Below are 24,314 nucleotides of genomic sequence, written 5' to 3'. Positions count from 1 at the left end.
AGAAGAAGGGAAGGAAGACAAAACCTGAATTTCCCTTTCAAGAGAGGTCAGATTACACTTGATGGGTGAATGAACAAGCTCAAATGGACCATTTACCTAGTTTTATACATTAAAATCCTTTGGCATGTTCACTCCTCTAAGGCTTTCAGGGTGGGGGGTATGAGGATTGTCACCCTTTTGTGTGTGTGTGTGTGTGTATGTGTGTGTGTGTGTGTGTTTATGGTTCTTTTTTTTTTTTTCTGGTAGAAGAGAACGTGATTTTCATAGGTAGTTGGCATTCCCTGTAAGTTGCAGCTGACCATGGATCCAGACAGTCCTCGAATGTGTATCCATAGCTTAGTCCATTGGTTTAAGAAAGGAAGAAAGAGCACACTTGAAGGAAATGTAAAGACAATAATTAATTTTTATTGAGGTGCTCCTAGCACTGCATCCCATTTCTTGTTCACTTGACCATCTCCATCTCCCTGCTCTTCTGTGAGCTCCTGGAAAGCAAGGCCCACACTCTTCTTGCCCATTAAGTATTTTCATCCTGCTTGGGAGAGTGCCGGGCACCTAGCAGGTGTTCTGCTGGGAGCAGGCATACAGTGGGTGGCACAGCCGTGAGGATCATTCACTCCTCAGTCGGATACTGCAGCACACTTTAATTTCAAATCAATTTATATTTATTTAATTTTAAATACCATTACTATAATCATTCATTGCTGAGGTCTGGTATTGTTGGCACTATGAAGATTATAGTAATGTTCACATATGAGTGAATGGGGCGGGGGGCTTTGACAGGCACAGCAGTAGATGTCTAGTACTTATTCTACATTGTTGTTGCCTGTGCTTGAACTTAGCACCCATGTTGGTTCCAGATTGGGGCTTCCCCCAGGACCCCAGAGCTCTCTGCTGGCTGCCCTGGCCCCCCGCCCCACTCCCCTGATTCTTTACCTGTGTGCTCATGCAGTCGGAGGAGTTGAAGGGAGTGCAAGTGGTAGGAGCTGATGTTTGGAGTACAGCCACGGGCCGCCTCACCTTTGGTCCCAAGCACAGCCTCCCAGTCATGCCTCGGCCTGGGTTGTTTTGAAAGTAGAAACCAGGACTGGAGTCCTTAATACCATGGCGGTCTCTCTGTGCTGGGCACCGGAATTAAATATTTATGTTGGCAGAAAGCACGAGTCATCAGCCCAAGTTGGGAGATAAAAAGGTTGGTTTTTGGCCCTGGGGAGGAGGTGGGCTGCACGGAGATCAGAGCAGGGCTCCATAGCAACCCCTCACTGTTCATTCTCAGGTCTGACTCTGACACTCTCGACGGCCAGCACCCCACTGGGGAAGACGTTGGGCATCTGAATTTTGTCAGCCAGTTCATACCAATGCTCTCACTTCACAGGCTGGGAAACTGAGAGCACATCACAGTGCTTGTCCAGTGTCAGAGTCCAGACTGGAGTCCAGATCTTCAGCAAGTAGTTGTGACGTTAGACCTGAGGTCAGGAGAGCTGCGTCACCTTGAATACGTCACCTGAGCCCACTGAGCCTGTCTAAAGCAGGAAGGATGCCTAACCCTGGGATCAAAGGAGATAACGTAAATAAATGATTTATACAAGATGCTGTCAAAACTTTAGCTCAAGCTTTCCTCAAGAGGTCCAGATAGTACGTATTTTAGACTTTATGGGTCAGGTGGTCTCCGCTGCAGTTACTCAGCTCTGCCACTGTAGTGTGAAAGCATCTACAGAAAATACATTTTAAGAAACTGAGTGTGGCTGTGCTCCATTAAGACCTTATTTACAGAAACATGCGGCAAGCCAGATTTGGCCGTGGGCCGTGGTTTGCCGACCCTGGCTGTAGATGCTTGGAACTTGTGAGACTCGATGATGTAATAAATGACCCCAAATTTGAGTGGTTTAAAACAAAACTATCTGATTATGCCGATGGATTTGGTGGGTCAGGCCCCGGGACAGGGCACAGTGGGCTTGGCTGTCTTTACTTCATGAAGTCTGGAGCATCAGTGGCAGGATGAGCGACCTGACTGCTTGGGCTGCAGTTACCTGAAGGTTCCTTTACTTACCCAGCTGGGGCCTGGGCTGGAATGACCCGGACACCAGGCCTGCTGACATGCCTGCCGTAACCACTTTCTCCATGTGGCTGGGCTTCCTCACTCCAGGGTGGCCTCAGCGTAGCTGGATGTCTTGCATGGAGGCTTGGGGCTGCGAGCAAGCAGGTTCCAGCGAGAGAGGTAGAAGTTGCACAGCCTTTTATGATCCAGACTGAGTCATACAGCATCCCTTCTGCCGAGCTCTATTAGTCCAAACATTCCTGACGCCACCAGCATCCAAAGTGGAGGGACAGAGAACCCCCACCTCTCAGTGAGAGCAAAGCTAAAGAATTGGGGGAGGGAGCTCACTTTTAGAACCATCGTGGAAGAGATTAATAATTCAAACACACACATGGAATAGTGGCAGACGCTTATTTTAGCACTTTCTGTGTGCTACATCCCTTTGAAGGAGGTAATATTATTGTCCACACTTTATTTTTATTATCATCCCCATTTTAAAGACAGGATACACTAAAGAACGGAGATGTTAATTAACTTGCCCATGGTAAAGAGTCACACCAAGAACCCGAGTCTTTGGGCTGCCTGGTGTCTAGCTACCTTCCTACCAGTAGTCACTTGAAGACATTATCACACACCTGCTCTGAGCATAACTGTTCTGTGCATTCTGGGTCGTCCAAGGGAAGAGGTATGACCCTGAGTTTCATTCATAAAAAACCTAAAATGTGGGTGAGGGGATTAAATTCTGATTTAATTCTCACAACCCTGTGAGATGGAACCTTGGTCCCATGTTACAGATAAGGAAACCAAGGCCCACAGTTAAGTCACTACTTGCCCGGTAGCTGATAGAGTCTAGCTAGACTCAAGGCCAGCGCAGTTTGATATGCAATCCCATGCTGTTTGTCATAGACTGCAATGAAGAAAGATCTGGAACAATTAATACTGACTCTTTCAGAGGAAAACAAATTTTTTTTTTTCAATCCCTAACATGTCAGATCTGGCCTATCCTTAGAGTGATACTGGTTGAGTTTCTTCACCACAGAGACGGGAGACTGAGGCCCATCGGAGAAGGGCAGTTAGGTGTCCCTGGCCGGCCAGCTGCTCAGATGCAGAGCCGGAGCTGGGACTCTGCTTTTCCCACCACATCGACTGCCACGTTGTGGCGGGAATGGCGGGGAGGGGAGTGATGGTAGGTTGGGTGTGGGGCAGTGGGGTGGGGGTAGGAGTGGGGGGTGGGGTTTAGACTAACTGGGAAGTTGTTTGCCAAAGCTGTGTGGGGGGAAGGAGCATTTTACAAGACCAGGGCCTCTGGCCTGGAAACATCTGTTTCCCTTCAAATCAGCAAGGAGACTTTTGCCTCCCCAGAATGCCTAAATCATGTGGCGGCTGGGGAAGAGCAGGCGTTGGCCTGGAGACTTCAAACGCATTCTCCCGTACTCTCGGGGACCTGGTCCTGATGTGGGCCTCTGGGGCTCCATCCCAGCTCTTACCCCCTGTCAGATCCGTGAGAAGCTCTCACCGCCAATTAACTTCTCGGTTTCATTCTCTCACCCCTGCTGCGAGGGGGTCTGGAGGTCTTGGATGGGACCAACAACAGCTTCCTCTCCACCCACTCTCCTCTGATTTCCACTAGGATGACTTCTTCTAGATGTCTGGGGGAGACGGGGGAGAGGGGTGCTCAGAGCCTCGTGCAGTCTCATGATAACTATTGATGATGACACCGCAACTGTCCCTCGCTGAGCGTCAGCACATGCCAGGCAGCATAGTGAGCACTTCCCCATGTCGCTTTTTACTCTGGCAGCTACGCTATACAGTGGGTTTTAATATCATGATTCCTATTTCACAGGTGAGTACATCGACACAAGGCCTCACACAGGCAATAAATGGGGAGCCAGAATTTAAAACCGAACAGCCTCATTCCAGGCTCATGTGTTCAGCCATTCTGTCATTCTATCTCTTATAATGACCTTTCAACCAAACCCCCTTTTGTTCATTTCACAGACAGGGAAGCTGATTTCCAGACAGGGGAACTACGACTTCCTAGTCGATTGAGTCATTCATTCAGTATGTCATTCATTCTGGCAAGTACTTGCCGAGCATCGCGTGATTTAGATGTCTGAGCACCAGATGTCGGTGGGTGGATAGAGATGGGCAGTGCCGTATTCCGTAGTCCTGAAGATGCGTACTCCTGGGGGCAAGAGAGAAGTGTATGAGCACTGACCTAGTCGTGCGGCATGTGCTGTAACAGGGCACCGTGGGCAGAGGAAGGTTTACTGGAGGAGATGGGGCTCCACTGATGCTCCAAGCACAAGGTAGAAGGGGTCAACTGGGGAAGGGCAAGGATGAGCCACACAGAGGTGTAGTCATGTGCAAAGGTCCAGAGGTAGATTCCATATCATGGAACCATTGGCAGTTTGCTATGGTTCTACTATGAAACAAGAATAGGAAGCAAAGATCGGTAAACGAGGCTGGATGTGTAGCCAGAGTTTGAGGTTCAGTGATATTAGGACAGTCAAACGAGTGAAGATCAAAGAGCTGCACTGAGCCTCTGGTAAGGGATTTGGATTTAGTTCCAAGGGTGATGAAGAAACATTAAATAATACTTTGCATTTGTGTAGTCAATCCCAAGGCACTTGCCCGCACTTTGAAATCGCAGTACATGGAAGAGCCATATTGTTTAGTCATCCAAGATCTCCCAGGCCTCAGTCTGTGGAAAACCTGGGACAAGGGCTCAGTTTTCTCTTCTTTTAATTCAGGGATAGCTGGCACACTATATTACATTAGTTTCAGGTGTACAACGTAGTGATTCAACAACTCTCTACATCATGCAGGGGTAGCTACCCTCTGTCACCAGGCAACACTATTAGATGCCATCGACCATATTCCCCATGCTGGACCTTTCATCCCCTGACTTCTTCATAACTGGACGGCCATGCCTCCTACTTCCCATCACCTGTCTTGCTTATCCCCTTACACCCGAGCCCTCTGAAAACCACTGGTTTGTTCTGTGTACTTGTGTGTGTGTGTGTGTGTGTGTGTGTGTGTGTGTGTTCATTTTGTTTGTTTCAGGCACCTTGGCCACTGTTCTTTCCCCTAAAACAAAGTCGGAGAAAAGAATAGGGTTTGAGCCTGGAACTTCAGTTCCTAAATCGCCCATCCCGCTCCATCCTTGGAGCTACCTCTTTTGTAATAAAAGTTCCCGTAGGTGCAGTGGGACCTAACTCAGCCAGTGGTACCAGAAGCAGGATAGTGTATGGAAGGAGCACCGGGGCGGGGGTCAGAAAAGCCAACGTCTACTCTGATTTTATTAAGCATCTTTCCTCTCTGGGCCTCCGTTTCCCCACATGGAAATAAGGATATGGAGTTTGGTGATGGCTCAGGGGCTCTAATTCAGATTATCGGTGGACCTCAGCCTGCTCCGGTGGGCAAAGAGAAGATGGAAGAACTGAGGTGAAGGCAGCTGGCACCCTTCCTGAATCCCCTGAGCGACCCTGAGGTCCACCTGCACCCTCTCTCTCTCCATCCCCACTTTCCACTCTGCTGTGTGGGTGTGTCCCTACGTCTGCTTCTCGGTCTCTAGCTCGCTCTCCTTCTCCACATGAGGGGCCGCCACTTTCTTCCCCTCACAAAAAGCCCCCTCCAAGCCCTGCCGGGTCCCCTAACAGCTTTCAGATGTGTCTCTGGAACAGTTCTACAATTACAGCTGAGCCGGGCAGAAAGCGCTTGGCCTTGTGACTTTTGACCCAGGCCTGTGAGGTTGACATCTTCCTCTTTTTCCACCCCTCCGCCCCCGCCAGCAGGGTGGCCTGAGGCCTCCTCCACACCGAGGCCTCCACTGACACATTTGGTTTACTCTAATGACACAAATAGAAGCTACCTTTTGGGGAGCAAAGATTGAGCCAGGCCTGATCTATCGTTGTATCATTGAGTCTTGGCCCCAAACCTGTGAGGGATGGATAGCTTCACCCTCTCTACCGAGACTGAAGCCCAGAGAATACTCAGCCAGCAGCTGAGGAAAGCAAGGATTCTTCCCAGGTTTTATTATTATCTTTTTAATATTTTATTTATTTGTTCATGAAAGACAGAGAAGCAGGCTCCTTGTAGGAAGCCCAATGTGGGACTTGATCCCCGGACTCTGGGATCATGCCCTGAGCCAAAGGCAGACGCTCAACCCCTGAGCCCCCCCAGGGGCCCCTCTATGTAGGTTTCGTAACTTGAAAATCTAAGGCGGCTTCTTCCCCGGCATGCTGTTATTCATGCTGCTTGGCTACGCAGGGAGGTGACCCTAGACCCTCTTGGTGGAGTGTATTGCAGAAGTGCCATGGAAACATCAGTGGCCAGTGGGAAAGTCGTGTTTAAAAAAAGTTTCCAACTCCTCATGTTTTGAGGCTAATTCACATATTCCATTCACTACATCCTTCCGTGTTACCCTCACTTGAAATGCATCGCCTCTTCTCCAAGAAAGCATTTTTTAAATGTGTACTCTTGTACAAATCCGTGCTGTTTACATGGACTTTATAAAAATCTGCAGCTTACAAGCCACTTCTCGTGTATCACTCTATGGGATCTCTGAGACAGTCATGCACTGTCTCTATAATTATCCCCATCTTGTTGATGTAGAAATGACTAGGAAATGAGATGTGATATGCTCGGGTTCATTCATTTACTCAGATATTTACCGAGTACCTCCCATCCATACCCAGCCCTGGTAAGTGCCAGGACATTGCTGTACTCGAGCTGCGGTATATAGGTATATATACTCCCTCTGGGAGCCGCAGACCAGGGTTTGGATCCCGCCTCTGCTGCTTTCTAGATGGGTTGCTGGGAGGGTAGTAAGTGCTTACGCAGTGTTACCCAGGACTGTCCCTACCTCCCTACTCTGCTGCTGGCTCATTCTCACTTCCTGGAGTTTGTCATCTTACTTCTAACGCCTCTGTAAGGCTTTTCAATGATAACTCACCCATGTAGCCTTTAGAGATGCCTGATTCAGAGAGATGAAGTAAGCACAGAGAAGTGACTCAACTGAGGTCACAGAGCAAGGGAAGAGAATAGAATAGAATGTGAGCCCACGTCTGGCTGTCTTCAAGACCAGGCTCCTTCCTCTGTCACCACTGCTTCTCTTGGCTAACACAGTACTAGAGGTAGTAAGCCCTACAACTGAGCTCCACTCACAGTGCTGAGATACAACAGGAGAGATGTAGTGCCCACATCACAGTGCTGTTGTTCTTATACCAAAGGTGGAAGCCAAAAACCCAGAAAGCAGATGAATAGATTAGCTTTTTAATGAAGATGCGGCCAACATACCCCATGTTTAGGCCTCTTAAGACCTATGTTTTAGGGACAGCCCCACCCTTCCTTACCTTTGCCAGCACTCCAAGCCAGCTAATGAAAGATAAAAGGTGGAATTAGATTTGACAGTGTGGTTAGGTATCTAATCTTTGGATCCAGGCAGACCTAAGTTCTGGTCCCCTGTTGCTACTTCCTTAATATGTAATAAATAATAGGGCAATTACATGACCTCTTTGGAACCAGTGTCCTTCTTGATAAAATGCAGTCATAGTACGCAGCTCATGCAGTACAGGGATAAAAGAGCTCCTGGCACACAGTTAATGCTCAGTAACTGTTAAGTGGATGAATGAAAGAACATGTAAATGAGCATGTCCAGCCATGCCAGGTAACTCTGGGGTTCACTTCCAAAGCCCAGGACTCAGACTGCTCTGTCCCTAAGTAACTGTGAGACCACAGGAAGATGTAAAATCAAATTTCAGTTTCCTCACTGAGGTGCAGGTACACTAATCCCCACCTTCCAGACTTGCCTACTTGGAAAATAAGAGAGTAAGTGCAAAGTGCCCACCAGGCATTTGGTGCCCAATAAATGCTTCACAGTTGCTTTTTTTTTTTCCCCAAAATCTCTTCTTTTGTAGTCTCAGCATCCCTGACACCTTTTGACTGCTGATCTTACAGTATGATTTCGTGTTCCACCTTACAACTTCCAGAGCCTTCTCTGAAGCCACAACCCAGTACTCTGTTTTCTTGCTCTGCTACAGGTTCACTTTGTATGCTGTGGATACACGAGGGAGGCACTCAGAGCTCAGCACAGTGACCCTGAGGACAGCCTGTCCGTTGGTGGATGACAACAAGGCAGAAGGTGGGTTATCCATTTCTTCACTTCCCAGGTAACTCCCATATTTCCTCTCTAAGTTCTATACCCAACAGTCCCTAACCACTACCCCTTTCCTGCCTCATACACGTATTGGCACAAGTTGAACAAAGTGTGAAGAGACTAAGAGGACAGAAGAAATAGGGAACTAAATTAATCAAAGCCATGAAGGAAGTTGAGATTGACCAGCAAGATCTTAGCCAGTGGAAAGACTTGCCCTTCTTTCAAGCATGTGTCTGTGTTCTGACTTAGAGGCAAGGAGTGGTGGAGAGTCAGAGCGCCATGACTATGTCCTGCCCCTTAGCCTAGGCTTTTTAGAGACCACTTTTTTCCACTTCTGTTTATGCTAGGGTTGGCATGTGTGTGACAATAGACCACTCCACCACTAAGCCCATGGCAGGTACCAATAGCTCATCACAGCATGCATCTCCATCTAGTCTAGGGGTGGCCTCAGACCCCTCAGCATTGATCTATAGGCAGTGACTATCCGAGTTGGCAAGTAGGATTAAACCTTTATGCTGCTCCTGGCCCGTAAAGCTGTAAGCATCAGGCACCTGGAAAAAAAAAAAAAAAGAAAAAGAAAAAAAGAAAAGGAAAGAAAAGAAAAGAAAAGAAAAGAAAAGAACTGGTCAGTCAGACCCACCATGTACTTAGTTCTTAGCTGACATGAGGATGAAGTGTCCATAGCAGGACTGGCAAAAACCTGGTGTAGACTGTGAGAACCTGATGGTTCACTTCAAGTTGAGCAAATGTCTTCTAAGAGCACTGGTACACAAGCAATGCAGAAGAGACATGCTCTTCACCTTTTAGGAACTCACATTCTAGTCTCTCTAGAGAGAGAGACATTTCTACAAATGGCTCAATAATAAGCTCCATAATACATGCTTTGTATGCTACCAGACAAGAGGAAATAGTCTTCCTGTTGAGGAGCTATCGAATCTCAAAGGTAAGGGGGTTCGAGATGGTTTCCTGATCATTGATGATGATGATGATTAATAATAATAATCATCATCATAATTATTTTAAAATAACACATGCGTATGGTTAAAAAAAAAAGACAGAAAAATTAAAACCAGAGTGGAAATACTATGAACTAAATGCTCCTTCCATCCTAAACCTGAGTCCCCCAGATTCTTCTAGAGGCAATCACTGTTAGCAATGACTTGGGGATGTGCATAAATTTTGATCAGAGTCTTCACAGATGAAAGAACGGGCCTTCCATTCAAAGGGAGCTACCCATGATGACTTTAAGTTACATCAATTTCTAGGAACAACTGAAGGAGCAGAAATTGCCATATATGGTGAGCAGAAGAGTCTGGTTTTTCTTTGAGAGGTGTTTTGAATGGAAACTTCTTAGACCTGATCACAGAACTATGTTGGAAAAACTACAGAGAGGAGATAGAAGTAGACTGCTGAGATGAGCCCAAGACAGTAGATTTAAGCCTCTGCATTTGTTTGGAATTTTATGTGAAATCATGGATACCAAATATATGTTAATAACAAAGCTTGCGAATTAGGAGCACTAACTCTGTGCCAGGGCCTGTGTTGAGTGCTTTACGTTCACTTTTTAATTTCATCCTCCCAGCACATCCCCAGAATAGACATTGCTATTTGCAGCTGATAGTCTGTCGGCCCTTGAATATCACACACATGAATTCCAGCACAAATGTGCCTTCCTTGTTGCAAGGTGTGTTTCCATGCTCACTTTTTCCTGCTGTCCAGTGATCCGTGCCTGCACTTCTCCCCCTCAGAGATAGCAGACAAGATCTACAATCTGTACAATGGGTATACAAGTGGAAAGGAGCAGCAGACTGCCTACAACACGCTGATGGAGGTCTCGGCCTCAATGCTGTTCCGAGTCCAGCACCACTACAACTCTCACTACGAGAAGTTTGGCGACTTTGTCTGGAGGAGTGAGGATGAGCTTGGGCCCAGGTATGGACAGTGTGTGAGTGTGAATGGAGTGGTGGATCCTTCTGGCTTCTATTTGAATTTATGAGAGCCTTTATTCCATAGGCTAACAATGGCTTTGTCAACTAAATAAGAGTGTCATCTACCTTAGTCATGTCAGGGTGAGAAATTGGAAAGGGGCAGAGAGAATGACAGATTCTTGGAATTTTAGCTTCTCAGACTTCTGGAATGTCAGATAAGACATTCAGCACTGTTTCCCTCAGTTACTCCCCTTACCCACCTTCCACCTTTAGTGTTGGAGACGGGAACCATGAACTCCTGGAGGAGATCTGTCCTAACCAAGACCGTGAAAGGGTATAGCGGCAGGCTCATGGCCCTTAATCTAGGGCTTTCCTCCCACTTCCATAAGAAATCTGACGTTTTCTAAGGGCACCTGGATGGCTCAGTTGGTTAAAGGTCCGACTCTTGATTTTGGCTCAGGTCATGACCTCAGGGTCAAGAGATCAAGCCCTGCATCAGGCTCTACATTGGAGCCTGCCTGAGCCTGAGATTCTCTATCTCCTTCTCTTTCTTCCCCATTCCCCTGACTCTCTCTCTCTCTCTCTCTCTCTCTCTCCCTCCCGTCCTCTCTCCCCCTTAAAAAAAAAAAAAAAAAGAACAACTCTGAGGTTTCTAGAATAAAGTCCATTAGTGACCATGACTAAATACATTCCTAAATTCAATGTGTATTAAGACATGATCTTTATCACCAGCAGTGACTGTACCAATCGTTGTGCTAGGAACCATGGAGGACGCAAACGTACCTAAGACAATCACTATCTTCTGAAGCTTCATAAAGTAGTATATGAAGTAGTGGTTATGTTTTTATGCCTTGCACCTAACAACATTCATTCATTCATTCATCACTTACTTAGTAGCACCTCTTACCAGTTGGTTGTTGACCATGCAGCGACAAAAAGGGATAAGCTCACTGTTGGAGGTAATTAAACAAGCAATTGAAAAGAATAGGAATGGTAAGTATAATGAGCACAGAACAGGGCCCTTTGGGGAGGCACAGCAGAATCATCTGGTCTAGGTAACCCAGCGAAGCCTTCCCAGGGGCTGAGACTGAGACTGACAGAATGAATAGGGGTCAGACAAGAGGAAGGAGAAGAGGTTTGGAGAGTTTGGGGCAGAGTGACCAGCCTGAGAAATATACAAAGGAGATAATGTCACCTTAGGGCAGGGTTTTCCTCAAATTTTCATCATTTGCCTGCCGCTTTTATTATTTTGGGCATATCACCATGCTGTAAGCACTTTTTGTTTTGGTATTTCATAGATTTACATCTCACTGAAAATCTGTTTGAAAACACTGTATCATTTTATAAAGGGAAGAGTAGTACCATCTATGTTTAATAGAAAATTAAATGTAAACATTTGATACAATGGAAGGGAAAAAATAATAACAAGAAACAATGCTCTTCAATCCTGGTAGAGCATGAGGCTCTGCATTTAAAAAGGAGATTAGCAAGTGTTAGGGAGTACTGAGGACACAGTCTCGAACCAAGAGTTTCTTTTTTAAAGTAATCTGGAGCAGAGGAAGAGAATGAAAAAGAGAATTTGACTGCCTTTCCCAGTGTGATTCATTGTTGTTTAATGCTGAGTCTGTGATTATCTGTAGCACCACCTAAAATCCTTTCTCTTGCCCCTGGGGAACCCCTTTTACACTTTGGTAAACACTATGTGTAGAGGAACTGAAAGAATTTCCCTATAGTTGGAGCAAAGTGTGTGACAGCAGGAGTGATAAAAGATAAGAAGGGAGAGGTCAGTAGGGGCCAGTCCTGAATGCCCTGTAAGTAGGGTTAAATTATTTGGATTATCTCCCTAAGGTAATGGGAAGCTTTTCAAGTGTTTTTCACAAGGGGGTGATATTAGCAGATCTTCGGGAGGGATAAAGATCCCTCTGACCACAGTTGGGAGCTTAGACGTTCAAGAGGGGTCAAGACAGGAGGGAGGTAGTGAGGCCCTCGAGGCTACTCTTACAGTCGTCCGGGGGAGATAGCGTGGTGTTCTGGGGCAGGGTAGTACTGGTAGCATGGGAGAGAATTGCCTGACTTGCTGAAATACTTAGTCAGTGGCACTCTGTGCTTTAAAAAGCTTTAAAATTACCCTGTAAACTGGGCAAAGTAGGATATTCTCATCTTGCAGATGATAAGGAATTGGGGGCCCCATGCGGTTAAATGAGCTGCCAACAGTTGCATAGTTTGATATGGAGGCTGGTTCTGCCCTGAGCTCTCATTCTGAGCCCTTACAACACTGGCAGTATCCTTCCAAGGACTGGAGGCCCTCAAGGGAACGGATGAGAGCCTGGTCAGGGATAAAAGGGATCTCTCCCTGGAATAGACCTTATCTGCCCATTGGGTCCTGGACTATAACTTTTTCTCTTTCACATGAAAGGAAGCTTCTTTAGATAAAAGCTAAAAGAAGGCAGACAGGCAGAAGCCCAGAGCCCCAGATGAAAGCCACTGTGTGAGTCATCCGGGCTGCCATCTTGCCCATGGACAGGGAAAGGCATCCCACTTTATGGGGCTTTCCCACAGGGCTCAGAGAGTTTGGGTGGAAGCTAAACCAGAGCTCCGCTCCTGACTTTGTCTTTACAACCTTCTGGGTTCCTTTATGACCTTCCAGAACATAAATCTTCTGGAAAGGGTGCCTGGCCTCCCACAGAGGCAGGACAACCCACTTGGTAATGGACTGTGATAACCCAGTAACCTCCAGCCAACCCGTCACCAGTCACTGTCCGCCAACCCAGATTGGTGTCACCCAGTTTCCTCCCTTCTCAGTCTGTCTAGTCTCTGGGGGAGGATATGAGATTCCGCTAACATCCCACATGGGCATGTCAGCAGGGATCAAGATAGCTGCATCCTAATCTATCCTCACTGGGCTACCTTGGGTTCTGGTTCTCTCTTTGGCCCTCAGCTTCCTCATCTTTAAAATGATGATGATGAACTAGGGCAGAGGTACCCTTTCTTTTTAGCAGTAATTTTTTTTTCTAAATAGATCTTATATATAACCCCCAGGTCTTAACTAGAATGGTACTTTCTCAGAGAATCCTCTAAAATTTCTACCTGTTCTCCTAATCAACACCCTCATGTTTTAATTTTCTGCATCATACCTACTAGTCTCAGTATCTTGTGTTGCTTATGTGTTTACCATTGTGTTCTCTCTCTTCTGCACTACGATGTCTGCTTATATGTACTTAGTGATTCTTTATGTCCTAGTCTCTCTTCTAAGTGAGTGCCAAATAACTACTTGTTAAATAATTGGATAACAGGATGAGTGGATTTGTGGCTCAGAAGATTGAACGGTTGTTCTGGTAGAAGCTAGAGAGGGTGGCCTGGAGCCCCACCTGATGGGTCTCCATTCAATTACTCTTTCTCCCAGTCCCAAGGGACCCTTAGGTCTCTCTGAGCTCTCAAAGATCTGTGGGTCACAGTTGGAAACAATTGAATCCCATGAACTCTAAGGTCTTTCCTACTCAAAAATAGGAATCAAAAAATGTATTGTCCTTGCAAATACTGAGAGAGCTGAGGAGACCACACTTCATTAATTTATTTATTCACTAATTCATTTAATGTGCCCACTATGTGCCCAGCTCTGTGCTATGGGCTGGAGAATATATGAATGAAGAAGATAGATCCTGCCTTTACAGGGAGCAGCATCTAGTAAGAAAAAGTCTGAAGGCAGTTGTAATGAAATGCGATAGGAAGCATGTGCCATAAAAAGGAGGGCAGGGAGTTTGCTTTACAGCAGAGGGCTTCTCTAATTGGAATGTGCATGAGAATCCCCTGAGAGTGTTGCTGAGTTTCAAATTGACTTAGTGGCTTAGGATTGGCCTGAGATTCTGCATTTCTATTAAGCTCTGGGGTGATGCCCCTGTTGCTATTCCCAAAAGCACACTTGGGAGTGATAAGGTCCTAGATGGCAATAGCTGGCACAGCTGATCCTAGACCTGGACCTCAAAGAATGATCCACAGGGAAGAACATGAGGTCTGTGCCTAGTGTCAAACGATGAACTGGAGTCCTCCAGGCAGAAGGGAGAGGATGTTCTCATCACAAGGAACAGCCAGTGCAAAGACTGAGTGTTGGGGTGGGTCGTTAAGAGGATACACTTGAGCCAAGAAGTACAGATCTCACTGGAACAGAGAGTTCAAGGTGAGGAGGTGGGGGAACCAAGGTGGCGAGGTCAGCAGAGGGCAGATCATGATGGCTCTTGTGAGCTCTGTTCAGGAGATTGTTCTCTCTCCCAAAAGCCAGGTAAAGGTCTTAAACAGAGGAGCAGTTTGGGTAAATGTGCCATGACTCTGAAGGGTTTGCAAAGTGTAAAGGCGAGAGGGCAAGACACTGCCCTGGAGCCAGGAACCTTTGGTTCCTGTCCTACATCTGCCATCTGCTTGCTGTGTGACCTTGGACAAATTCCATTGCCATTCTGGACCCCACTTGTAACATAAAAGGGCTGGGCTCCAAAGTCCCCTTCCAGCTGGGAAGCCAAGGAACCAAAATCCCTAAAGGTCATAAAGGGCAGAGAGGCACACTCAGACTGTCCTTTCCCCTCCACTCAGCACACCCTGATTCTCAGGGACCTAGGCTGGTCAGGATGTTAAGAGCTCCTCCCAGGAGGACTTATGCCATGGGACGAACTCTATTAGGATTCTCTTGGCCCTAATAACCAAACCCCAAAATATTCTGTACCTCTCCCTATATCTGTAGTCACATAGCTCCATGTAGCTTAGTGATAAAAGGGCATCTCTTACCTCTGCCTAGGAAGTCTATCAGGCCAGTGGCCTCCAGATCCTGGTTCCCGTGGCAGCCACAGGTGTCACAAACAGCTGCTCAGAGGAGACCTGCTGACAGCCGGCTGTCCCAGCCATACGGTTCCTATTAGGAGACGTGAGGAACTGAGCTCATAGGTGGCTAAGGACCAGAATTGCCTTCAGTCAGAACACCCTTGACCACTCTTGGGCTTCTCGATCCTCTCAGCTACATTTGGCTGAAATGATAGAGTAGAAAGAAGAGAGCAAGCACAGAAGAGATGTTTCAGCGAATTCATCTCTCTGGACTAGTAATAGTATATTTACTATCTCAGCCCCTCTTTCTTCCATGGCAGACATTGCTAATAGATTGCAGACATCAGTCACAGGCTTGGTTTAGCCTGGGATTTTTCTCAACATAGCAAGACAAGCCTTTCCCATCTGAGGAGAGTTGGCACATTTCTATGAACCATGGTTTCTGTGTCCAGAGAGAAAATAAGCAAATTTGATGTCACTGTACATTCTTGCAGGTCAAGATAATATTAGCTCTTTCCTTAAGCTATCATGGATTAAGTCTTTTGGAATTTCTAGGATATTGGGAACAAAAGCACACTTAGGCTTCTAGGGCCATATTCCTATGGATCTCAGAGACACTTGTAATTTTTCTGCATATTTTGACATTTCTGAAATCAGGATGACAGTGTACAATGGATGTGCACGCTAAGTGTTACATTCTTCTTTCCTTAAAAGGCTGCTATTAAGTCGGTGGCATTTCATGTAACTTAAGTTGCCTTAGAGTGGATAAATACAAACAAAACACAGTAGGCCTTTGAACAAGTGTCCCATGGATCATTGTTCCCACTGATGGTATAACAAGTTTGGCTGCTGTCTTGAAGTCTGTATCCATTCCACACTGAAACCACTGGGTTAGTTGACATTCTGTCAAACTCAACCTCAGTTAAGGAATGGATTTTGGGGCAGGTCTTGTGGTTTCTTGTGAGAGAATAAGAGGACGAAATATAAATATTTTCACTGTTTATCTTACGAATCACATTTCAAACCTGGTGTTGAAGGTACATATCCAGGTGGCAGTATTTGTACTGCAGGTTTTCTGTTTTGGGGGGAGTAGTCCAAGGCTAGATTTGATGTGTATTTATTCTGAAAATGACCCCAGTGAACAACTGGGAATCCATAAAACCATGGTTTCATTGCACAAATTCATCACACCAACTATAAAATATATGTTTATATACACATTATCTTCGAAATGGAAATGCCTTATTGTATTTTGTTCTAAAAATAATTCTTACTCTATGACATCTGCATGATGTGGGTGTATACATAAAATGGAAAGTGGGGATCCCTGGGTGGCTCAACAGTTTAGTGCCTACCTTCAGCCCAGGGCGTAATCCTGGAGACCTGGGATCGAGTCCCACATCGGGCTCCCTGCATGGAGCCTGCTTCTCCCTCTGCCTGTGTCTGTCTGTCTGTCTGTCTCTCTCTCTCTCATAAATAAATAAATAAAATCTTTTTAAAAAATGGAAAGTGAACAGTTTGCACCTCTGAATCCCATTATCCCAACCCAGAGATAAAATCATTAGCCCTGCGCTTTCCAGATGTTGATACAGGTATTCCATGGATGTGCACATGAATAGGGATGCTGGTACAGGCCTATGGATATACCTGCATCTACAGCCACAGCCCTATTTCCACCAATTCTGAAATGTTCAACAAATATGTATACTAGATTCTGGTATCTGCCTGTTTACACTTAACAAGTCTTTTCTCCTGGATGCATATGTTATCTGGGAGGGCCCTTTAGCCATGCAATTTTATGAATGTATCATATGTTAACTGAGCCTTTTATTAAAGACCAACAAGGTTTCTTCCAAATGCTTTGCTATTATAAGCAAATCTATATAAACATTTTGCCCATTTGCCAGATTACTTCCCTAGGTCCACATCAATGCTCTTGTGCCATTTCATTCTGTTTATCAATTCCTGCTAGAGAATTACTGGATTTTAAAAGCTAGGGACTGAGAATTTCCTCAGTTCAAGCCAGTTTACCCTTGTTATTCCTTCTTCTTGTGCAACCAGGACCTGGGAAACAGGGGGACTCCACACAGTCCAAGAAGCAGTGGGAGATATTAGTCGAGCTCCTATTATGGGCCCAGTCATTTATATGTCATTTCATCTCCTGAACCATCGATTTTGAAGAGTAAGCACTGGAGAATCAGTGGAATTGAATTGAATTGTTTAGGGTTACACAGCTAGTAACTATCAGGGGCCAAATTTAAACTAACCTCAAAATGCAAAGTTAAAACCAATATCCTGTCCATTATAGCACATTGCATCCCAAGATAAGTACACAACTAAGGCAGAACATAGTATGTATCACAACAGAGAAACAAAAGGATTCAGTAGCAAAAGGGGGGTGGGTGGGAATATGGCTTATGATAGCTGGGAAAATCTGGAAGACTTCCTGAAGATGAAATTTCGGCATGACTTTGAAGCATGAACCTCAACACATGTGGTCCTCTCCCGTGAGGAACTCCATGTCTCTACAGTTGTGTCACACCAGGTTCTGTTGTGAAGTGCTCATCAGATGCCCATCAGATGGCATTTCTCTGTGAACAAAGCCCCTAATTCCTTTTAGATTGAAAGAAAACAAAACAACACAAATCTTCTCCAACTTCTACATTATTCAGAATTATTAGATTCTGCTATGGTCTGAATATTGTATCCCTGAAAATTCTCAGGTCCCAAATCTAATGTCCAAGGTGATAATATTTAGGGATGGGGCTTTTGGGAGGCAATTAGGTCATGAGAATTGATCCCTTTTGAATGGGAATCTCCACTCTTACAGAAGAGGCATCAAAGAGATCCTTTACCCCTTCCACCATGTGAAGGCATAGCCAGAATGGACTGTCTATGGACCAGGAGGCTACCTCGCACCAACCACTGCACTGCGTCTTCCAGTGCTATGAGCCTGGACTTCCTGACCTTCAGAACTCGGAGAACTAATCTGTGTTGTTTATAAGCTACCCAGCCTGTGGTATTTTGTTGCATAAGCCCAAACAGACTAAAACTCCTTTCTAAAACATACTTGATTTGATCATCTCCAGGGAAGGAAGCCCACTGAAAATATGGAAGGATCCATTCTATATTCAGAGGGCTCCAGTTTTATTTTTTTTAATTATATTGAGTCAACATTTGCCTTCTGTTAATTTGAAGGTGATGTCATTGATAACACTGGGGTGCCTTGCAACAGAGGTCTAGATGCTGTTTCCACATGGTTAACCCTGGTCAAATTATATGACCAGCCTGAGCTCACTTTTACTACCTAAACATTGGGACTAAAGTATAACTCTAGAACTGTGGCGAGGATTATATTTAGTTTCAGTTTCCACCCCTCCCACACACACACAACCTTTATTTATTAGGACAACACAACCATTTGCCTAAATATCTCCCTTCTGTGGACACATTCCATTCCTGCTTCCCACACTTTCTCCTAAGACTTGCTTTTAAGACAATTTTCAGCATCATGATCTGACTAGAGTTTGCACAGGTCCCTCTTACCAGAAGTGACTGGGGTTCTCCAGATGTGGCCTGACCAGGGCAATATGAATGAAGTCATTCTTTCTCTTAATCTGCCCTATCTGCTTCTGGAGGTTGTGTCCCATTTTTGTGCAACCACGTCATGCCCTCAACTCTCATTAAGCTTGAGGTCAGCTAACACAGAGACATTTAAGCTCAACTCAAGGAGATAGGGAGGAGGGAGAGAGGCCAATAGGAATGTTTCCTTACTGCCTCTTTTTTTATCCCTCTCCATTCCAAGGCCCCCTTAGAAATTAGGTCTCTATCCACTAACTGTGTCAACAGCTGATTGGGTAATGGTGCTGGGAATAGAATGATCGGTCAAAGGTTCTACAGTTCCCGGAGAAGTGGCATCAGAACTCAGCCCCTGACTCCTCCACAAGCCATTCCTGTCTCAGTCTCGCTTGCTAATACAACCATAAATTAATGTGTGGTGTCACTCCTTTACCTTTGGCTTCCTATTCCAGTGGGCCTGGGTCCTGTCTCTGTGAGGAAGATTTCATTTCCGGTATTTGAGAAAAGTGGTCACTCTGACCTACGATTCCCTCTCCAGGGAAAGCTTGGACCATGCCTGGCCTTTGATTTATGCTTCTCCATTGCCTACAAATTTATTGCCGAGCAGTCTTGCCTTTGGTCTCTCACTCCTGCCTCCTCCTCTCTGGCCTTTGAGCACCTCCAACCCTTCTCTCCATGGCGTCACCTCCTGACTTCTCCTGTCTTTGTTGACTAAATGCAAGCCAAGGTCTGAGGCGGTGTGTGCACTGGAAAAAGAACAGGGATAGTTAAGTGAACTGACACAGGTTTAGTGACTATTGTGTACAGACTTCTGTGCTGGATGCCTAGGGCAGGCACTTCATTTCAGGCTAACAACAGCACTAGAAATAAGCATCTCTAATCCCATTTTACAAATGGGCAGACAGACTTACAGAGCAGAAGTGACCACTCTAATGGCCTCTGAAGCCTGTGTCCTGTCTACTACAGTATGCTATTTGGATCTTGGCTAACATTTACTAGGAGTAAGCAAACTACTCAGATTATCTCTGTCTCCCCAAAACACTGCAATCACCTGCATTTTATTGATGCCATAACGAAGAGTGGCATCAAAGAACTTGCTGATGATCCACAGAGCTGTTAAGTTATAGAGCTAGGATTTGAATCTGTGACTCCAGGTTCATGTATTTCAATTTGGCTCTGTACAGTCAGGTGCTTTGGTTCCTGCTCTGCCCCTGTTACTAATTTAAGTTGTTCTCTTAAACGACTTTCTCACTCCAAACCTCAGTGTTCCCATCCATTCAACTTGGTTCAGTTGAGTTCCAGGATTCTCCTTGAGGACGTGGCTGGGCCGTTGGGGGCAAAGCTTTTGGACATGTTGGAGGAATTTCCCTTTCCAACCTCATTTTATATTTGTAGCTTGTTTCTTGTGACTGTCTGCAGCAGTCACTCTCCATTGCCTCCAAAGTATAATACTTCACCATGACTTTGAAGAGCCTTAATGGTCTGATGTCTGCCAAACTGACTAGTCTCTCACCCGTTCTTCACTCTATTTCAAAGCACTGGTGGTTCATTTTTTCTCTTATCTAACTTTAGGTAGGCTCTTTCCTCTGCCACCCATCTATCTGAAAAACCTGTCTTGTCATTGAAGTCCTGATGCAGACGTTACAACCCTTGGGAAGATTTCCAAGCCCCCAAATTTATGATTAGGTGGCCTCTTTTTATATTCTCAGAGCACACACTGTGTCTCCAACCCAGAACTCTGACCCCAAATTAGAAGCTGTTACTATTTCTGTCTCCTGCCATTGACTTGCAAAGGTGCTCTAGGCTTACACGGGTACACAAATAAGGATACTGATAGGAGGTGGTTATATATTTATATATCATTTGTTGAAGGTTTGTTATAGATTCATCATTTTTTTTAAACAAGCTTTGTGGCAGATACAGGTATTATTCCCATTTCATCCATTTCATGGATAAAGAAACTGGGTCACACTTGATTAAACAATTCCCTCAATATCACAGAGCTAGTAAGTGACTGAGCCTGGATTTGAACCTGAGCAGTCATGCTCCAGAGCCTGGGTGGTGTACCATTATTCTGTACAACCAACATCCTAAGCTTCAATGGCCTGGCTCCTGCCACTTCTCCAGCTTCCCCACTGTGTGCCCACTTGCACATGGTATTCCAGCCATAAATCCTCAGAACTCCTATGTAATCTCTAATCTTTATGCCTTTACCTCTGCCTTTTATTATGCCTTTGTCATCTTTCACCCCCAACTCATTTTTGAGACTCAACACAATTTGCCTGTCTACCAGGAAGCCTCTTTGGATATTCCCACTCCTACCTAGATACCTTCCTGTACTCCCCTCAACCCCTACACCTCCTCTTTATCACTCTTGCTATTTGTGTTATAATTTTCCATCTGTCTGTCTTTCACACCAAAGTGGGAACCCTACTGTAAAATAAATGCTTAGTAAATGATCAGTCAATGACTTTATCTCCTGTAACTTCACAACAGCTCCATCTTTCAAGTGAAGACATGGGTTTAGAGACATTAAGTAGATTTCCAAGGACACAGAGCTATTAAAGAACAGAGCAAGGGCTCAAACCAGGAGGAGATGGACTTGTCAGGCTCCTCTTTGGGAGGTGCCTGCCAGCGGGAAGAGAGGACTGTGGGCAGAGTGGCAACTCGAGTGTGATTATGAAGCTATGAATTCTTGGCACCTCAGGAAATATTCCACCCAAGTGGTGAACTATACAAAGAGGACTTTTTGAAATGTACCTCATAAATCATGCCCACAAAACACACACACAGAAGCCAGGCCCTTTTCCAGCTGCCATGCAGGTGCCTAACACAGTCTCCCATTTGTGGGGTCTGTTGTTGTAAAACACCCTCCCTCCTGGGGTCTCAGAGGGGCATTGAGAGGACAACATGAGAGAGCTGCTCATTTAGCCCTTGGGTATCTTGAAGGTATTGGAATGTAGAGAAAATTGGATTCCGCATGGTGACAGACACCTTGACAGTGAAGCTAACATATGGTATGACCCAGGAAAAGGGCATCCCTTTCACTCTCTGAGCCTTAGTTTTCACATCTTTAATAAGGGTAGGTCAGACCAGGTCAGTGGTTCCCAGTTGGGGCAATTTTTACCCCCAAGAGGACAATTCACAATGCCTGGAGACAATTTCATTGCTATGACTGGGCCAAAGGAGTGTTATTGGTATTTAAAGGGCAGCAAGCAGCCCAGGGATGCTGCTAGACTTCCTAAAAGACAGTCCCTACAGCAGAGAACTATCTGGCCCAAATGTCAATAGTGCTGTCATCAAGAAACCCAAGGATCTGGGAGATCCTTGCTAGCTTTGATTTTTCTATGCAGCTGTCAGACCTCCTGAGGGATGCCCTCTCTGGTTCTAGTTAAAGGGTGACAGATACATTACTAATGATGATCACCACAGGACAGAGTGATTCTTGCTTAGAGTGCTCAGTATGACCTTGACCCTAAGACACCATCACAACAATACTTTATAATCACAGGTATCATTTATTAGGAGCTTACTCTGTGCCAGGCTTTGGGCATTTCTCATGGTGAATCTTCACCACCACTTATAATGCTAAGACTATCACCCCTGTTTTAGAAGTGAGTAAAATGAGATGCCCAGAGAAATCTGATTTGGGGACCTAGATATTAAGGATTTGATGAACGATTTCCAAATTTCCTGACTGTGAGAAATGAAAGAATATGAGAAAACTAGAGAAACACAAAAGCAGAAGTTAGGGAGGGACTATGTGGGTGTTCAGGCCTAGATCTGAATGCCTAGCCCCAATGGCCGACTTTATGTTTGACCTTGGTCATGCAATGTCATTTCTCTGAGCTTGGCTTCACATGCATTTGATGTGAGTGGAAAGAAGAGTATGGTCAGGGCTGTTGTGAAGATTACATAAGATTTTAAAATATTGGTAAAGCACTTACTCTGCATCTAGTGTGGCAGGTGTCAGTAGATTATAGTTGTGATTGCTATTTCTGTGTAGCATTATTATAATAATTTCTACTTGTTCAGAGTCCCAAGACTGGTGACCTTATAATTCCTGGGACTCTCATATCTTAGAAATAAAAAGACTGGTTCAAAAGGTTATATGTCGCTTTCATTTTCTACACATGACGTGATTGAAGAGGACAAATTCGGAGGTGATTTTCGAATAGGTGTTTGAAATACCCACACTCTGGCCAGGAATGGGTAGGAGATTGTTGGGACAGGAAGTCCTCATCTCTCAGTTGATCTTTATCCATCACTCAAGGGCTTACCTCTTAATCACTGTCTCGTCCTCCCTTTCAGGAAGGCCCACCTGATCCTGCGGCGACTGGAGAGGGTGAGCAGCCACTGCTCCAGCCTCCTGCGAAGCGCTTACATCCAGAGCCGTGTGGACACCGTGCCCTACCTTTTCTGCCGCAGCGAGGAGGTCCGGCCTGCGGGTATGGTGTGGTACAGCATCCTCAAGGACACCAAAATCACGTGCGAGGAGAAGATGGTATCCATGGCCCGAAACACGTATGGGGAGTCCAAGGGCCGGTGAGGGAGGGTGCTGCCCTCCGTGAGCACAGAGACTCTCCGTGGGAGGGGGAGCAGTACTCTCATGGATCCTGGGGCCTGGGGGGGGCTGGGGGACAGCTGAGGATGGGCCTGGCAGATGAGGCTTGCCAGCAAGGCCAAAGCAAACTCTTTCTCTTGTGGATAGCCGGCAGAGAACTTTGTAACCACTGGAATTATCCGTTTTTCTCTTTTATTTTTTCTAAGATATTATTTGACTCTATCAAAGTCTCTCCTTTTTAAACTTTTTCTTATGGATGGCAGTCAATCCCGAGGCAGGAGCTTTCAGGTGGAGACCAAGCGGCCTTTGCTCTTCTTCCTTCCTCCTGCCACACTCAGCTTCCTTCCTGCAATGGACCCCGAAGGAGACCTATGGAGAGACAATCTGACCTCTTCAGCATCAGGAAGGAGGCCCTGAGGATTGTTGCAGTGAGGAATCCTGGGTCTTTATGACTTTTTTTTTTCCAGACGTTATTGAGTTTGCAGGAGCCCTGCCTCTTCCTGCTACCTGTGGGTCTGCCCAGAGTCCCTGCAGGACTTTCCATGCATTAAAAATTCTTATTGTCTCTCTTTCTGCTTGGGGAGTGTTTCTTGTCACTGGGGGACCTCTCTTTATTCACTCAACCGGTACTTATTGATTCCCTACTACATGCCAGGCAATGGGCCTGCAACTAGAGTGAGAAGCTCCCTGCTCTCAGGGAACTTACAGTCCAATGGAAGTTGTAAAGAAGGACTAAAGCAATTTCAGGCTATACTAGGGCAAGAATGGGCAACTTATTGTTGGGCTGTGAGACAACCTAGAGGAGTTCTGAAATGCTTCCTTGAAAAAGTGATGCCTGAAGCCCAAAGGATGGGGAGAAGAAACCAGACAGAAGGGAAGGATGAGATAGGACACCATGAGCAAAAGTCCAGAAATAAGAGAAAACAGAACACATGCAAGGGCTGAAAGCACGTTTTTATACAAGATTTTATTTGTTTGTTTGTTTGTTTGTTTGTTTGTTTAAGAGAGATGGGATGAGAGTGTGTGAGTATGGAGAAGGGCAGAGGAAGAGGGACTCTCAAGTGGACTCCACGCTGAGCGCAGAGCCCAGAGTGGAACTCAATCTTGTAACCCAGGAATCAGGACCCAATTCAAAATCAAGAGTCTGATGCTTAACAGACAGGGCCACCCAGGTGCCCCATGGACTGAAAGGACTTTTTTTTTAAGGTTTATTTATTTACTTTAGAGAGAAAGCATGTGAGT

At 45.5% G+C, this 24,314-nt stretch overlaps 1 protein-coding gene and 1 long non-coding RNA gene across 8 annotated transcripts in view; one reads left to right on the top strand and one right to left on the bottom strand.

Annotated features, from left to right (window-relative positions):
* The window catches only part of ASTN2 (astrotactin 2), an 853,772-nt gene extending 830,131 nt beyond the window's left edge, over positions 1–23,641 (top strand). For all 7 annotated transcript variants that reach the window (XM_025432065.3, XM_025432067.3, XM_025432064.3 and 4 more), the window contains 3 exons: positions 8,080–8,180; positions 9,944–10,127; positions 22,820–23,641. In XM_025432065.3, the coding sequence (XP_025287850.1) occupies positions 8,080–8,180; positions 9,944–10,127; positions 22,820–23,057 (523 nt within the window). In that variant the 3' untranslated portion in view covers positions 23,058–23,641. The remainder of the gene's footprint in view (positions 1–8,079; positions 8,181–9,943; positions 10,128–22,819) is intronic.
* LOC112649676 (uncharacterized) lies at positions 384–14,991 on the bottom strand. The gene is made up of 4 exons (XR_003129713.3): positions 14,897–14,991; positions 3,523–4,220; positions 2,048–2,357; positions 384–1,544 (listed from the first exon to the last, which is right to left on the bottom strand). It is a non-coding gene; the product is annotated as an uncharacterized LOC112649676 (long non-coding RNA).
* Positions 23,642–24,314: the final 673 nt, after the last annotated feature.

This window comes from Canis lupus, chromosome 11, assembly GCF_003254725.2.
Source record: "Canis lupus dingo isolate Sandy chromosome 11, ASM325472v2, whole genome shotgun sequence".
Taxonomy (NCBI): Eukaryota; Metazoa; Chordata; class Mammalia; order Carnivora; family Canidae; genus Canis; species Canis lupus.
Note: the sequence above shows the minus strand (reverse complement) of the source record. Positions and strands in the feature narration are given on the sequence as shown.